General features: G+C 36.1%; 1 protein-coding gene across 8 annotated transcripts in view; it reads left to right on the forward strand.

Annotated features, from left to right (window-relative positions):
* The window catches only part of DMD (dystrophin), a 1,159,435-nt gene that overhangs the window by 996,413 nt on the left and 144,256 nt on the right, over positions 1–18,766 (forward strand). For all 8 annotated transcript variants that reach the window (XM_039714180.1, XM_039714179.1, XM_039714182.1 and 5 more), the window contains one exon: positions 2,641–2,787. In XM_039714180.1, coding sequence (XP_039570114.1) covers positions 2,641–2,787 — 147 coding nt within the window. The remainder of the gene's footprint in view (positions 1–2,640; positions 2,788–18,766) is intronic.

An 18,766-nucleotide genomic window follows, 5' to 3' on the forward strand; every position in this document is an offset into this window, starting at 1 on the left:
TTTGGATTTGGCCAGCTAATAAACAGGCATAGCATAATAGAATACAGAATATTGAATTTAAAGGCAAAAGCTGTGGTATTTTGTGCATTGGAATATTATTATCACATTGCAAAAATCATTATCCTTGCAGCACAAAAAAAATTAATTAGGACATCGATTGAAGAGAAGGCAGAAGATGAGTTTTCTTCTTTACTTCCATATCTATTTCATTTCTTTTGTTGTGGGTTGCTTCTGTGCTGTAGCCTTTTTGGTCTGTAACATAACTCAAAAAACCTGCTGAGTAATTATGAAAGATTTTCTATTTCATTTTAATTTAGGTGTACTGGCTGTGTGATTTACTTAATAATTAATGTCTGTGTTTAAGTGAGACCAGTACTTTCAAGTCCAAAATGTAGATGCAAATAATTTGTCTGAAATCAGTCAGATACTTTAATATATGCTCAAAAACAAGTGCCTGATAAGGCCTGTGTGCTTTGCTTAAATAGTGATGTTTTTTAATCAGAAAGCCGACCCTAATCCAATAAAAATAATAGAAAATTAACTCGATTTAATACAGGAACTGCATTAAAGTGCATTGTAGTGTAGGAACTGATCTTTGCATCCATTGATTGGCATTTATTCTGTCAGTGGTTTTTATTTTATATATAGTGCATATTTAATTTTTATTATATGTTACCTTCCTTATCTATTTTCTAAGTTATCTAAATATATGTACATGTATATCTATATTTTATGCAGAATGGTCATTAGTGACAGTAGATTAGGGGTGTTCTCTCATCTGGGAAACAAAGCAACACGGGAGGAACTGAGTTGATCATTCCAAATGTAAGCCACTGAGTCATGATCAGGCACCTTGGGCCATGGTAGCAGATCACAGAAAAAAAAAGGCAGTAAAACAACCATTTGTAAGTGAAGTGCTCAGATAGAGGTGTATATATTTCTTCAGCCTTTGAGGCCTTTACTTTACAACAACAAATGTCTGCTTTTACAGCATGTTGTTTGTTCTCTGAACTCACTTGCTAACTAAAAAGTTCAGGGTAAGCACATATATAACTCTCTAGGGTAAAACCAAACGTGAGCTGTCTTCCTTTTCTTTGTATTTCAGACCTTGCTCAGCACTAAACCATAAATCTGTTCTCACCAGTAATGTCAGTTCTAGTCCAGTGGTATAAAACTGGTGAAATGGAGAAGTCAACTCTTATGTCATGGACTTGATGTATGCATCTTCTCTCATATCGTGGCATTTGCTTATTTCCCTGCACTTCCTTTGCAAAACACACATCCCTTCTGATGGTGTATTTTAAAGATTGATCATTAGAGTCATTCACTGTATGAGTACCACTTAAGTCAGTCTAACTCCTTATGTTGCAGAGTAATTTAACATAATTGATGGAAGTCAAGTCTGGTTTTAAAAGATGTTTGAGGAACAATTTTTCAATGATGTTTACCTTTAGTGCTCTTTATGGCATTCTAATGTCTATGAATGTCTCCATATTATTTACTCTTAAGGTTCACTGAGATATTGGATGGGCTTTTTTTTACCTTATTTTGTATCATGTGTTGATGAAAAGATTACTAGGCAATAATTTCAGGTTATTTGATGAACTAAAATGAGATGCAGACCACATGTGGCTTATATTAAAAATGCTGAGAGGAGATATAGAGCAGACTAATATAGCAAGTAAATTATTCTGCCTTTGTGTGCAGACATCATATGGCAATAAAACATGATCCTGAGAATGACAGAATTTGTCCCTTAGAAAAGACTCATTGTTACATTTTGACATATTTCATCACATTAAAAATTCATAAATGTCTCCTTAGAAAATATAGATATGGAGCAGTGGAAGATCTACATAGAGATTCCTCTCTTTGATAAAGTCATGGTGCCCTGAATTTATCTGAATGTACCCAGATACATCATGGAGACATCCTCATCAGGTTGTTGATTTTAAAAAGAAGTTTGTAACTGGCAGATTCTGGTTTTCACATACATTACTGAAATTAGTAGCTATACTGCTTTAATGCATGGTTTTAAAGGTTATCTTAAAAGAAACATTATTTTGTTTTTCTTTTAAATATGAGCTATGTAAGCCAGTTTGAGATGCATAGCAATTTTTAAAATCTTTTTTGTCTTTTTTTTTTAATGGACTTCCCATTATTAACCTTTTTATTTGTAACACACACAATACCCATGGTAAACCATGGCCTTGGGTCTGTAAAAGTTTCATAATTTTTCCATTTGTCATATTTGGGAACAGCTGTCTTCCTCTGTTTGCCTGGGTTAAACTGCTCATCACTCCCACCCATCCTGACTAAATATGTTAAACACAAATATAGATGAAGCAGGAGACAGTGCACCTCCCAGTGGGTGTGCTGGTTAGAAATTTGGCTAAACTGGGCAGAGGTGGCTGTGAAGGTTCCAAATTCACAGCACCTTCTGAAATGCCAGGTCCTACACTTGAGACCAAAAGTCCATATGAAGTTAAATAAACAGACAGGTAACCAAATCATGGCCGTATGCTCTTTCCTTTCAGCTTGGCATGTAATATGTTTATATTACTAATCAGCTGGTAGCAGAGCCCATAGTTTTTGAAGTTAGTGCTCATATTCATTTGTATTTATATTTGATTCACACAGGTTTATCGAGCAGAACTTGTTCCCCTGAAGGAGAAGGTGCATCACGTCAATGAGCTCGCTCACCGCTTCACTCCCCCCGACATTCAACTCTCCCAGTACAATCTCAGCTGTGTGGAAGACCTGAACACAAGGTGGAAGGTGCTACAGGTATATTTCACATGACTTTTTTCTTTATGCTGCATTTAAGTAAATATTTCTATTTCTCTGTGCTTTGTTCCCTGTGGGATAGCATCAAAGGCGTACTAAGGAATGAAAGATGAGAAAGTCCAAGAAAATGTTTTATTGTTACCATTCATAAATGCATTAGATAGAGGCTCAAGCTGATCTTGTTGATAGTTTAAAAATATAAAGGGCAAGCCACATGTTTTGCACACATTTCAAAGATAATATATTCTCTTCCACAAAGCTCAGGAAACATTGTGAACAATTCAATTTTTACTGTAAATTATTGCTTTGATTTATCAAATCCAGATATTTGGAAAATAAATTTTTTGTCTTCTCTGAAGATACTTGGAGACAGTATGTCAGGGTGAGATGTTATTGCTGATAGAACAGATAGTTAATTGAAATATTATGGCTTACTGTCTTTTTTCATATTTACTTAAATGTCATCTGGAAGATGCAGAGAGTAAGGTGAAAGCACTCCAGTAAATTTTTAAACACATCCTGAGGGGAAAAGACATAAGTAACTTTGAAAGGTTATGATATACTAAAGGCCAAATTCTGGCCCTTGGAAAAAGGAAGACACATCTGTTCCTCTCATATAATTTTTCTACTTAAAAGAGAGCAGACTTTGAAATGTATTGAGAGGCAGAGCTCATTTTTTTAAAAAGACAATAAAATTGCATAGGCTGGAATAGAATAGACCAATTGGAATGAATATATAATTATTTGGACCAACTCCTTCTACATGCAAGACCTGTGGGACACTCACACCTAATGGCACTTTTTAGAATATTAGATTTTTTCCATCTTAGGGCTAGACTTTTTTATGTATTATCAGCACTCCATTTAGATGTTATACCCTTTATAGAAAACTGAAATTTTGGCCACGTAATAGGAAAAGCATAAATGAAAATTGTTCTTGTTTCATGCAAAACCATGCTCCTTCTAAGGTATGTTCATGTTGTTTGTTTCTGGTTTTACAGTTGTCCAGTATGTTTCTTTTTCATTCTGGTGGTTTTGTGGGTTTTTTAAATTTATTTATTAATTGCTTTGTTATGCTAATGTCACCTAAATTATCTACTTCAGTCTTTTCATAATTTTTTCTATATATTTCAGTTATTTTCATGTGTCTTTCTTTTATATTGGTTGTGTTTTCTCTCAGGCTTCTCTTAATTCTTATTTTCAAAAAGCAATTCCTTCTGTGTTCCTGTTCTGCTCTGTCTTTCTCCATCTTCCTTCCCTTATTTCTCTTTGGTTTTTTGGGGTTTTTTTTCCTGTACTCCCCTTTTTTATTTTCTTAGCTTTCTTCTCTTCTTCTCCCTCTTCAAAGGTTAGATCTCTCTCTTTCCCCTTGCCATATTCCTAATGGGAAAAATATTTCTTATCCATGTACCCCATTTCTTATTAAATATCACTGCAGGAGAATCATAAAACAGAGAGTTCTGTGCTATTCCTTGCCAGAAATGTACCCATCCTTGGTTATGTGTAGGAAAAGTGCATAAAATCACAACTGAAACATTTTGTAGAGAAGGTAATCATGTCTCATTTGTTTCTTTATTAACACTGGGAACTTACATAAGATTAGAGGAGGAAATGTATCATCTTAAGCCAAATCTTAAAAAGATTTAATATTATATTAATTTTATAGTCATAAAAATAAGACCAACTGTAGTCAGTCATATGCAGTATTGCACAGTGGTTCTACAGTGAGACTAGTGCTGTTAGTGAATAGAATCAAATATTCCTCCAGAATCTTCCCAGAACTTCATTTGTGTTTTTGCAGTAAGGAATATTTGCCATTAATTTACCTAGTTTGTATTCAATTTTAGTGAATACTCCGGAGTATTATTGGTACAAAAATGTATAGAAAGCACTCAACCATTTACAGACTTAACCAGTCCTGATTTTGAAGTGTTGTGTGGAGTGCATTTCATTAATGAAAGCTGATGCACTCAGCTCAGTCAATAAAAACTGTCATCTCCTGTGGACTTTGAGTATCTTCCTGACTTTAATAGAATAGTTTTGAGGAAAATATGCTGTTTATTTTTTCTTAAACATCAAAGGAGATGAAATCTTTCCAAGGAGCTACTTGTTATGAATTTCACAAGGAGCTCTCATGTGTGCTTCAGTGTATGTAATGACCTCATCCTGGGGTAGAACATGTCTTGCAAACTATTTCCTCCTTTAGTTGACATTTAGGGAGCCAGGAATCCCGTAAAATTGGTGGGAGTTATATCCATTTCACTAAGTCAGAGGTCTGGTTGGTCAAAGGGCAAAACTCTTGACATGTAAAAGAATTTACAAGTATCCCACAGAGAACATAGCCTTCAGTTATCAAGTCAGATTTTTTTTGTTTAAATCAAACTTTGTTTGCTTTCATTTAGAATAATACCTTTAATAAGCTGAAAAATACAGTAAGAACTCTGTCTCATCCAAAAATGTATCTATGAAGATAATTTGCTATGGTATTTATACTCCAGTGTTTTACTTTTCAAAGTTAGTAGTTTGTGAGTGGTTGCCTTTGAGCACATCAAAAACTTAAATCAGCCCAAGGTGTTTTCCAATCTAAACTTTTCTATAATTCTATGATTTTCATGCATATATATAATGGTTGCCAAGAAGCATAAGCCCTAATTTCAGTATGATTCCTAACTCCTCAGCTCGTCTTGCACCAGTAGCAAAGATTCTGCAGGATGTGGGGATTTGAAGATTGTTGTGATGCAAAAATCATACTGCCATTTGTTAGAAGGCCCAGCCACAGCTATTATTCTGTTCCCTTGAAGAGCACTCTCTGCTTACAGGAGCTGTGAAGAGCCAGCAGGCTTTTAGTACCCCTGCAGGCAGTTATCTAAAGTCATATCATCATTTTATTTGTATTCTGCTGAGGACAGGCTCTTTACTGAGCTGCATAATGCACACTAGTGTAATAAGTATTGCTGCAATGAATTATTTCAAAAACCAGCTTCTTCTGTGTGCTTCACAAATATTAGCTGATTCTTTCAATCTGTGGTGAGAAATATGAATGAATCTTACCATCTGTATTTCCAGAGGCACTAATATCAAGAATATAAAAGCCAAAAAGGAAAGCCCATCTCCTTGAAATCAGTGTAAAATTGTCACTATACATCAAAGTCTTGCTGGCCATTGAATCTCTAAAAAGATGAATCACAGGCATTCTGGGCAGCAGTCCTCAGCTCACACATTGCTTTTTATAGGGGTTGGACACTAAGGCAAGGAAGTTGCAGCAAAATATAAGCTGAAATCAGCAGTGACCTATTGTAGCAGGTTTTAGGTTCTTTTAAGTTTACTTCACCTTCTGTCCTTCTTGCCTTCTTCAAGAAAAACATCCTGCAAAAAAATGAAATAATAACAAAAATACCTATGTAAAAGAAATGTCTTCTTCAGGTCTCTTGCAGTTGAATTGAATCAAGTTTACTTTTTTAAATTGTTTGTCGTGATAGTTCCAGGAAATAAACTTCATGTCTAAACTATGGAATTAAAATTTGAAAGTGATGAAGGATATTCTCTCATATCATTTTTCTTAGAGAAAAAGAAAAACCTCTCTTGCTTTACACTCCAGTTATTCAATTGGCAGTGCCTAGTATCGTCATACACAAAAGCTCTAGTCATACACTTACACAGAATATTGGCCTTAAATTTCTCTATATCTTAAATTATAAGTAACATTATTTATTATTAAAAAGTGAGTGCAAACTGGGGTTAAAGTTGATAGATTTACAGATGATGCAACACTAGGAAGAAAGATGTTTCTTCCTCTGTAATGAGACAAAGAATATCATGTCTGAATTAATGGGCAATATAAAAGGCTGTTAGATTTTTATCTTTTTATATTTATATATTATTACCTTTCTGTTATCTTAGCAGTTTCTCTTTCCATTGTGATATTTCATTAATTTTAATAACTAATTCCTTTCTGTTTCTTTGGTTTTTCATCCTTTTTAAACTAGATTTTGACATATGTCATCTCTTAGTAGCTGAAAAAAAATGGGAGACAACTTTTCTAAATATACTGAGCCAAAATTCTACCTCAGCTAGAATTATAGTAAAGTCACTACTAAAATTATGGTGCTTTTCAACCTTGAAATTTGAAATTATTTTGTAGTTGCAGACTTCATCTTCCCAGCAGAGGGAGATTTTGATCCTTTTTGGAAGTTGAGTTTTCCCATCAGACTACTTAGTTAAAGTGTTGGTTTTTATGTTCCATGAGAACAGGAACTTCTGCCAAAACCACAATTGTTACAGCACTTTAATGGTCTCTTATTTGTTTAATTAGCTATGCCAGTTGGCTGCAGAAGTCATAGACCCAAGCATTTTTCTTCATTTCTGTTAGATTGAGTCTCAGATTTTCTCAATATTTGTCTGCAAAATTATGCATATAGAAGTCATTTTGCAACTACTTGTTCTTTAGAAATCCAATTTATTTATTTCTGTAAGTTAGTGGAAGAAGGCCAGCTGTCAGGATTGGGATTCAATTCTACTAATGAAGTCTGTGTCAAAAATTGGAAGTTGAAGGAGGAATTGTCCTCCTTCCTAAATTAGGAGGACACCTTTGTTGTGACATTGTTAGGACAGTCAGTGAAAGAAAGTGTGTAACTATAAACAGGAATAGTTATCATCCACAGACATGACAGCAGGAAACTAATAAAATCTTACTAAATTTATGATGTGTGTGATGAATTTCACTTTGCTGGAAATTGCCAATGCTTTAATCATTTTTTGTAAAGGAGGTGCATTCATTTTGAGAGTTTTGTTATGCTCTTTTGTCTTCCTTTACTCTGAAATTTTGTCCTCTATGAAGATGTTTTGAAGAACCATGTAGAAGAATAGCAACTTACCCTATTTTATACCCTCATTGCAATATGCATCTGTAGCTTTCTTTCAATGTTTCTCATAAATGTGTGTGAGTGCAAGGGATTAAAAAAGCTGAGTTATGCTGTTTATATGTGAAAAGCACCTAAAATTTATCAAATGTAAGAAAATATGATACACATGCATCTCCAATTTAGCACTCTCTTGTACAACCTTTGCATATACAATATATTCTGTAAGATCTCCCATTTATCTATTTGATGGATAAATGATAGGAAAAGAATGGGCATGTTAGTTGAAATATGTAAGTCTCATTTCCTTATAAAGGAAGACTTGAGCAATTTACTTCCACCTGTCAGAAGTTATAGATTATGTTTGGCAGCACACATCCATGTGACTCATACCAGACTATATTTAGGATACTGAGGAAAACAGAAGTTATGGTACTATTGAGAATATATTCACTGGAAACCAATATCCACTAGTTCTGTTGGGTTTTAGTTAAGTAGTTTTAGCTAAAGCATCCAGTTTGTGGCTCTTTAACTTATTTACCAACCACCACTGAAACTGTATCATTTAATGTTCATCATCTATAATACCTGATCATCTCAAAACCATTACTTGAAATAGTTTCTGTAGAAGTCCCTTTGACAAGGAGCGTAGAAGTTACATTTGAAGAATTAAACCTCTAAGTTTCAGTCCTGTACAGAGGTGTAGATAACAGGAGTTAGAAGATTTTACCTTGGATTCAAAAATTGCAGATTGTTTTGGGTTTTTTCTTGTACAAATTGAAAGAATATGGCCTGATTTTTTTTCAACCTTTTTAGGTGTGTGACCTGATTCCAATCAGCTATGTTTAGGCTGCTCATTCTGAAAAATTAGGGTTGTTTAAGGTAAGAATGTGTGAGGGGGAACAGCTGGGAAGTGCACAAGGTTAGCAGCAGTCATTAGTGAAAGCAAACAAGGACAAAACAAAAACGAACCTTGCAATTATAAGTCAATCTCCAGTCCTAGCTTCCACTCCACAGGCCCTTTTCCTTCCCAAAAATGTTATCAACTGTCAGAGCTCATAATTTGCAGGTTAGATTTTGTTAAAGCAATAGGAGAGGACAGGAGGGTGTAGGTCAGGCAGGGCAGGAGGCAGGGTCCGCTGTCTGCCAGCACCAGATGGATCTTTGTGATGGATCTTTGCAATCTGTGGTTCTGCTCCGTCCCCTGGAGGGGACACACACTGCTGATACACACCCTCTGACACACGTGCTCTGACACACATCCTTTGACACACATGCTCTGACACTCATCCTCTCACACACATTCTCTCACACTCATCCTCTCACACTCATCCTCTCACCCACATTCTCTCACACTCATCCTCTCACACTCATCCTCTCACACTCTTCCTCTCACACTCATCCTCTCACCCACATTCTCACACTCATCCTCTCACACTCTTCCTCTCACACTCATTCTCTCACACACTTCCTCTCACACACATCCTCTCACACTCATCCTCTCACACACTCATCCTCTCACACACTCCCTCACACACTCATCCTCTCACACTCATCCTCTCACTCATCCTCTCACACACTCATCCTCTCACACACTTCCTCACACACTCATCCTCTCACCCACATTCTCTCACCCACATTCTCTCACACTCATCCTCTCACACTCTTTCTCTCACACTCATCCTCTCACACACTTCCTCTCACACTCATCCTCTCACACTCATCCTCCGCCCATTCGTGCCCGCCTGGTTCGAAGCGAGCTTGGAGCAGATGTTCAAGGTTTTCTTTGAATGTGGAACACGTTTGTGACAGGTAGAGCATTCACTGAATTTAAGAGCTGCCCAGTAAAGCCTCTCTAATGTGATTTTCAGAGGCTTGTAACTCAATGAAACCTTAATGAATACCCTTGGATTGAAAGCAGTATAAAACCCCTTAGATTCCAAGTACCACTGCCAAAGTATTGTTAAAGGTTTTTAGAGGGAGAATGTAAAACTGGCAAAACATATTTCTCTTTCTCCCCATTTTCACTAATCCCTTCTTCTGAAATGATGTGATTTTTTTTACAAGAAACTTCATTTGAAGTGATTAAAAGCCCAAGGAAAAGAAATAATACGCACATTTCCAGTGCAGAAGGTTAATGTTAGCCTTTTTTATTTCTTTGTTGAGTCATTTTGTGTCTTCCTGACATATCAATTATGTGTTATATCACTGCAGATAGTTTTATGTCAGGCCATCTACTTTCAGGTTACAGAAAGCTTTTGCAGTCTTTAAGCTAGGTAGTATTTTGTGCTCTATTTTTTATATCTTTTTGCTTCAGTGAGACTAAGTAGGATTTTTTTTTTCTGTCTTAGAAGTACTGTTAATAATAGTATTTAAAATACTAAAAATGTCAGTGGCATTAAGTTGTGACACAGATTTGAAACCAGCCTTTATGGAAGATTATGTGAGTAATTAAAAAATATTTTCACAAGGTGCTCTCTAAAGTTGCCACTGCAGTTTTCAACAGTTTGAGTAAAGCTGAATATTGTACCCTTGTATAGAAACCATGAGCAGCATGGAAGTGATGTAATGGTATGTTGTGTGTGCAAATTCTTCTATAAAGTCCTTCCTAATATGGATCTACCCAGCACAACCAGGTTATTTCAAGATGCTTATCCTGTGGATCATCTAAGCTGTTCAGTTCTTGTGCTTGTTGTTAGTTTATAAAACACTTCTACTGCAATAAACATTAGAAATATACCCCTAAGTTACAGAACAAACATAGTATGGATTACAATTATTGACCTAGAACTGACAGTTTCAGGTTTTATTAGTATTCATTTTTTATTTCTTTTGCACCTGGAAAGACCAACATCCAATTCCTGTTTGTGGAAATGAATTCGTTAGGATGTAACATTTTTGGGGGAGTTTCAAGTATGGAGGTTGGACTCAGTTTTTTATCTTCCATTTTCTCAGGTGTTCAAAGTTATTTTTCTACCACAGTTCAGTTTCTTTTAAACCAAAATTAATTAGCATTAATCAATCCAGAAAAATAATTCTAAGGTTACATCTGTAGGTAGCATATTCATTTTTTTGGATGTTTTCACTTTCATTCCTCTGATTTCTCATACCATCCTCAAGTGTTTTGTGTCCTTTCCTTTCAGTACCCTCATTTAGGACTCTTTCATCTGTAAAAACAAACAGTTTTGTCCTAATTAATTAGCTGACACATAGCTGATAATAGAGTGCTGTTTCAGTGTAGTGATTTTTGGGGTATTCAGAAGAAATAGAAGATTGTGTCTCCCATAAGATGGCTTTGTGCTTTTTGTATATCCAAGCATTACAGTTCCTTATCTCAAAACATCACATTTCAAATCCTGAGTTGATTTTGTCTGCACTTTTGCCAGCCAGAAAACTAAGATAACTGAATTTGGGTTGCACATCAGTTGTCATAGCTACCTGCAATAGATCCCTGAATCTGCCTAGGTTTACCTCTAATGAGAAAGGGGTTACATTTTTCTCATAAAGCCTCCATAACTTTATTCAGCTGTGAATGACCTGTGAAATACTGTCAGTCTGGTATGGTCTGTTGCAGAAATCTAGCGAGCTTCCTCTTTTTAAAAGTCAGGATCTAATCCTTTTTTCTTCACCAGTGAACAGGAGGTCAGCTACCATCAAATAGAGTTTCAGAAAGACAGGCAAATCCAGTTTTATGACCACCACTTTTCTGTCTCAACACTGTGCCCCCACATCGTTAGACTGTGCTCAGTAGTTCCCACAGCTGATGGGATAAACCTGTGATGTTTAACAGTGCTAGGTCATGCTGATTATTTCAGCTTTGCCAATTACACTCTATGTATTTTTTTTTTCAAATTATTTTAACCATCTTGTGTATAGATTTACATGTTTTCAGGTGAGTATCCATTTATGGATCAGAACTACATTTCTAAAATTTAGCTGAATTATAATGACATTGCGCTGAGTTGGGGTAATTTTTTGTTTTACTGATAGATTTTACTTTTAGTTTAATGTAAATAGTTACATACTTCAAAGGGTTTGTCCCATTCCCTAGAACAGGGGGCTAGAAAAGCAACCTCTACTTCACATACATTTGTGTTAATAAGTATTTATTCTTATATCAGCCAAGGTCCCTGAATCAGATAATAGAGTCTTTGTGATGTGAGCTGCACTGCAGTGCTGGACACAAACTATGATCTTGTATTATTCACAGTGTTCATTGAAAGCATGGTTACCACTGATGCTGTAAAATCTGCTTCTGTTAGTCTGTGAACTGTTGCAGGAAAGAAATCACAGGGTGTTTAACATAACATTTACGTGCTGCTGTGGGTGCTCAGTGCTCACTGTGAAATGAGAGCTGCCCCTGCAGACTTTACACTGGAATGCTGGAGCTTCAGCCCCCATGGGCTGCTGGCTTTGCCTGCTCTGCCATCCCTCCCAGCCGGGCTGACTGCATCCCTGCTGAGCCTGCTCAGCTCAGATATCCTCGGGTGACCCAGGAGCAACGTTTGTGCCTTTTTCTGCCAGAAAAACACCCAACACCTTTATTGTACAATTTATCGAAGAACTCCAAGGAAAGATGCAAAAGGTGAAAGGAAAAAAAGCCTGATTTGATGTCTTTAGGAAGGTAATGGATTCTTAAATCTTTAGATAGGAGATATCACTTGTTCGTGATCCTTCTAGCACTTTGGAAGGATAGTCCCAAAAAGACATATTCACAGTTGTACGCAAAGTAGATTTATTGAGCTCTTGTGTTATATTAATTACATGATCAGTATATTCACACAGCTTAGAGATACTGTATTTCACTGTCTTGCTCATATTCAGATAGCCTCTAACTTGCCAGAGATTTTTTTTTTTTCTGAATGAGATTATAACTAACAGATGTTTGTTTTTGGCTCCATTTCTACATTCTTTGAAAGCTGGAGAATTAAATTGCTGACATTCAGACAACACTAATTCACATATCCAGGGAGCCTAATTTGCCATCCCTGAGATTCTGATTCCTGGTGTTCATGGATTTAAAAACCATTTCAATGACACAATATAAGAATAGGCTGGGGAGTTTCAATAGTATGCTCCTGCTGAACATAATCACATTTTATAAACATCTGTGTCATTACTGGTGTGATTCATCTCTAAGCTGTATACAGCTGTGTTTGCAGTTTCAATTAACAATCCTCTAATTTCATATCCATCTCATGTTGCTAATTTAGTTAATTTATTCATAATTAAGAGTATTCTATTTTCTACTAAGGTTTGTTGAGCTTAGTGCATTATAAAAAATAAAATAAAAAAACCCTAAGGCCGAGGCATTTTGATTCTTACAAAGTCACATCAGAACAAAAATGCCAATGTAATGTACCTAAAGGGGAAAACATGATATAAGGGACATTTTTTTCTTTTCTCAGTTTGGAATGAGAAGCCTTTGGAAGGTATTGGCTTTGTGTTTGAAAGCAAAGGACAGTATGAATGTGCTCTTTTCTGCTTTTTTGTCCTTCTCCCTTTTGCCCAAAATCTGATGTAATTCTATGGTTTAAACTAATACAATTGCTTTTAATATGTAAAAAACCCCAATATCTCTAAAAAGGGTGTTACAAGAGGAGGTATGTAGCAGACATGGATCATCCTACTTCATGCTTTTTTGTTCTCTAACATTTATATTTTAGATTACAAGGTATTGAAAAGGACCCATGTGATCAAGAACTGTGAGATAACTTCAAAAATTAAGCTTGAGACACACTCAAGTGGAAGATAAGGACTGTCTTAGTATTTATCAAAAGAAGTGTTTGCATTTTTTGAGATGTTTTTTGGATATCAGTACAAGAATATTGTGTAAAAAATGGGTTTGAAATCCTAGAAACAAATTTTTTCCAGTTGTTCACAGTCTAATGATGTTCTAAAATTTTTCCAGGATTGGTTACAATTCTTCCATTATGTGTAAATGCAGAGATACTGCCTTCTCTGTTATATTCACAAGCCCTACAGGGATACTTATTCCAGGAAGTGTTTACAATGTTAAAGGAGTTGTATGTATAAATGGCCCTAAAAAAAAAAAAAAAAAAAAAGAAAAAAAAAAAAGTCCAGGGTATGAACATGAAGGGTATTTTGATATTTGTGTGTTAGTGACAAGGTGAGCAGAGCACTCATAGTTCAGCAGCCTTTTCTGGAAAAAGAAAGCAGGGAGAAATATAGGACAGTCTTCCTCCTTCAAAAACAATGAATAGTTATTTGGGATAAGTATTAGTGTGAGTATTGCTATAATCTGAAGTAAACAGAGGGAAGTTGTATGGAAAACATTGAAATAGTGTGATCAATATGTCTCAAGAAGAGCTGCAGGTTTTTAATGACAGCTGCTGAATCCTTTATAGCTGAAAATCACAGTTGTCTGCTGCATTTTCCTTTAATCTTCCCCTGCCTACAATCTCCTTGATGCTCTTTTTAGTTTCTCTCATTGCTCTTTTTCTCCTTGAAGCTTCCTTTCTTCCCCCTCATATAAGCTTCTCCTTGTCTGTAATACAATCTACAATTATACCACTATTTATTAAGAAAAGGCTAGGAAGAAAATCATTAAATGAATAAATAGAGAACACAGCTAGGAAATTTATAATCTGAAATGAGAAGAAATTAAAGGGAGAGACAGAGAGGTAAAGTGCAATGTAAGGTGAGGTAGGCTTTTAGTCCTGGCAGTTGTATGAATCACAACCTTTCCCTTTCCCAAGAAATCCCTTAATATCAGAGTTAGTGAGAGATGCAGCCATGGTCAAAGCAGAACTCTAAAGTCCTTCAAAGCAGACAGTCTCATAATTTTATTTTCTTCTCCTTGTCAACTGTTAATGCTGAAATGCAATATTCTGAAGACAATAAAAGTTTGAACCATTTTAACCTCTGAGCTGCACACTCTGTGTATTTAGCAAATAGAATGACAGTTACTTGCTGTACAAATTCCAGGCTGCCCCACCTTTTTCTGATTAAAATGGTGATTAGGGTTAAAGGAGATTATAGCAATTTGCCAGGGTCCTGTTCTCCTGCAAGCTCAAGGTAAGAGGGTGATTCAAATGCCTGCAGAAAGATAGATTATCACTGGTTGTTCAATTTCCAAGCTTCTGTGGATTTTTACTCTCTTTGTTATTTGTGTAGATTCTCCAGATTTTACTATGCAAGAAAGGAAACACATTCATTTTTGATACACAAAAAAAAAGTTAATGATTTTTTTCCCTCTAAGGAGAGATGGGTCTTCAAAAGGGAGGAAGTAGGTCTTTTAAATTTTGTTTTACTAATATTGTATTCTGGATGCTTGTTGCTTTTTCTTTTCCTTTTTCTTACTCTACATAAAATGATAGGGCAATTGTATCTTGTATTTCAGATGCCAAGTTTAAAGCCTGTAGAAGTCTGTAAACCTATGTGAATTCATATTTTAAAGAGAACTGCATGTGATTTTTTTTATTTATTTAGAGAGATGCCTGTTCCACAAGTTGGAAACAAATATTCAGACCTTGAACCATCTTCCTGCTAAAATTAAGTTTTTCAGATAAAGGTTTGGGGAGTTAAATTCTAAACCCTCAATTCCATGACATTAGACATGGAATTCCTGTCTGTGTTTTTCCCAAAAAAAAAGGGTATGCATGCCATATTAAGGAAAATATGATCAATGTTTATCTTCTGCATATTTTTGCTGGCAGAGAGAAAACAAATACCTGTCATGAAAATGTTGGCACATTTTTGTGTGTTTCAGCTTTGTGCCTTTAACACCAGAGGATAATTTTATTTTTGCATGCTCTCAGAGTCCCTGAGGGATCTGCCCAGGCAGGGGAACGTGGCTGCCACGAGTGCTGGGTTCCTGTGCTCCCACTTGCTGCCACACAGAGTGAGCTGTTGAAATGACCAGCTCCCAGTTTGAGTTCTGGCTGCTAACATTGGTTTAGTCATCATTTGTTTTGCTCTAGCATATGCCTGTTTTAATAGAAAAATCACTGTTATTTGCAATAAATAATAGTCATGAAATGTATTTCAGTTAATATTCTTCCCCCACCCTCCAAAAGTAACTCTTCAAAGACTGCTCTCTGATCTTAAGTAATGCACTGACAAACCTCCCATCTATCTGAACATCTCTTTCTCTGGATCAGCCAACACCTAAAATGTTTATGTTTAATGTTTACTTGTTACCTAAAACAAGTGTGGTGATTTTGAGTCACTAACATCTGGAAAATCAGCATTTAACTGACCAACAACACAAACTAGCCTGGGTCTGAGCAAGAAAAAATTGCCAGAAAGGAAAGGGGATCATTCAGGCTACCAGAAGACCTGAGATTTTCCAGTTATGAAAAAGCAATTTTTCCCTCTGAGAGGATGCCCACATCTGCTCCTGGATATAAGTGCAATAAGTGCTGTGTGCCTCACCTGTGCTGCTCCTGCTCACTTCAGTGGAAGGCACACAAAGTCAGCAGGATTTATCTCCCTGGCTCCTGGTCATGTCAATCTGTTACCCTCCACTTGTGGAAAATCTTCAAAGGTTCTTGGCCTGTTACACTACACAAGGAAGTCTGTGCAGATTTGAAAACCTAGATTTGTTTCTGAGGAGGTTTTATGTGCTGTCTTCCCACTCTGAGGACTGTATAAATCCCATTAAAGCAGCAGCCTCTCAAACTACTTCAGCAAGTTTTGGTTGTGGATTTTCTTTCTTTTTTGAGTATTCAGATGCATAGGTGAACTTCTAGAATTTTAATTATATCTGTATCTGATGAGCTTCAGCAATGTAAAAGGAGTTTGGGTGAGATTTAATTTTAGATAGCAGCTTAATTAACTGTATTTGTAAAAACCAGTGCAGCTTTAATTAAATTTCTCTACATTAATTTAGTTATTTAATTGAAAATTTGTTGGGATAGTCCTTACAATTTATAACTCTTCTTGTATGGGAATCTTAAATAACAGATCCTAATAATAACTAAAAATAAAACCCAAAATGTATTTAAGTTTTTGCTAGATTTCTAGTGGCTTTTTCTAAATAGCAGAGAGGGGTTTTTTTCCTCCTAAATATTTATTCTGGTTCATGGATTTTATAAAAGGATTGGACATCTGATTGGACAGCATGTAAGTGGTGATTGAAGGTGTATTTTTCCCTTCTCTTCTCATGTCTGTTGGGGTCAGTTTGTTTTTATCCCATGTCAGCTGTTGTCCCTTTTTCAATGCCATATCAATGCTGGCTTGTCAGGATTGGACATCTGATTGCACAGCCTGTAAGTGGTGATTGAAGATGTATTTTTCTCCTCTCATGTCTGTTGGGGTCGGTTTGTTTTTATCCCATGTCAGCTGTTTTCCCTTTTTCAATGCCATATCAATGCTGGCTTGTGCTGCTACTCTCAAAGCTACCACCTGCAGGACTTTCCAGGTTTGGAGTGAGCTGTGTTGCACAGGGAAAGTTGCCTGAGTTATGGGACTGCAAAATTCTGTGCTGTCAAGGATGTAGGGGAGCAGGTCCAGAGGTGGGAGCAGGACTCAAAGACACTTCAGTCCTTGTGCAGCCTTCCATGGGCACCTGCACATTTCCAGACAGCCTGTGGCTGCTCTCCAGCTCCCCCTCCTCTGGGAGAGATGTGGGGAGACAAAGAGAGGCTGGAACCCTGCACATCCTTGGGAGGGCCTGCAGGTATTTAAATAAAACCTTGTACATCTTCTCTCATGAGATGAAGTCATGACAAAAGGCTAACCATTTCTTTTCAGAGTAAGGCTGCATTGACCTGAAGCAGAAATATATATGTTCTAATGAACATGACATGAAAATTAGAAGTAATTTCAACTTGTGTTCCATTTCTGAATGTACACCAATGATCACTGTCTCCCAGTGACAGCACTCTGATTTTCAAAAGTATCTGCTTTCCTCAGCTTGAAACTATTCCCACTGCCCTACATTTCCCTCAAAATTCAAAAATTAATTTCATTGATACTTTGCCAAAGAGACTGTTTCTTCCCAACACCTATTGCATGCATCAGTTGCATAAATGGTAACTTTATGTCCTTCTAGTGCAACTGGATATTTTAATTTATTTTTCTCATCTGATTCATTAGAGTCCCTTCATATTTTTTTCTGTCTCTAATCTGTACAATAGAATAGAAGAGCACTTTATGTCCTTCCTGTGTCATATCTGTCAGGTTACATATTTGAGACAAAGCATACAATCCTACTTGCTTGCTTTCTTTGAGGTGCCTTTCTTTCTGAGTTTATTTCACACTGCTTCATTGTGGTACAATAGGTTGCTTGAAGTGAAGTTTGATTTGTATGTACTCTTTAATTACTCAGTGAAATGAGCAGTAAGAATGTAAATTCCCATGAACATGTAGAGTAATACATAAATCAGGAAGTTGGGTAGGAAGCCAGGCTTATGAATTCATGAGCCATTTTTCCCAATATTAGGAATTGCTTCTAAGTGAACCAAAATAACTTGTTCACAAGAAAGTCTGAAATAATGAACAACATCTTTATGATCTCAGCCTATTTGGCCAACTTTTAAAATGGGTGGTGGTGCTTTTGGGACAGTTGCTGTGGTTGTAGTGTCTTTGATAGCTGATGTAATGTCTGCAGACTGTTAGAGCCTTAAAATTACAATTCCAGAAACTGGTGATGATTATTCTCCTTCCTAAAACTTAATGCACTTATTTTAAAGGCTGTTTGCTCTAACAAAGAGTTCACATTCTAATATTTTGTATTACCTGGTTGGTATAGAATATGTGTGTGTGTGTATATAGATAGATAGATATAGATAGATATAGATATAGATATAGATATAGATATAGATATAGATATAGATATAGATATAGATAGATATAAAAGAAATAGTGTCTTCTTACAGTCAGATTCCAGGGACTACATTTCTTCTATACCATTCCATCAGGAAGGTTTATGCTAATTAATTTCATAGTCATGCATTATTAATTATTCTAATAAAGTCCATCTTGCAGCTGTCTTGGCAGTGTTTTGTTTAATGGCCTCCATGGCCAGGTACATTTCAGACACAGCACCAGTTCTTGAGCACAGAAAGAGATGCCCAGTTTAACATTTGTAAAATTTAAATGTCAGCACAGTGTCAGACCTCAGAAAGATTCAAAAGAGGCACCAAGTCTGCAGT

This window comes from Passer montanus, unplaced genomic scaffold (genome assembly GCF_014805655.1).
Source record: "Passer montanus isolate IOZ18808 unplaced genomic scaffold, ASM1480565v1 scaffold3, whole genome shotgun sequence".
NCBI lineage: Eukaryota > Metazoa > Chordata > Aves > Passeriformes > Passeridae > Passer > Passer montanus.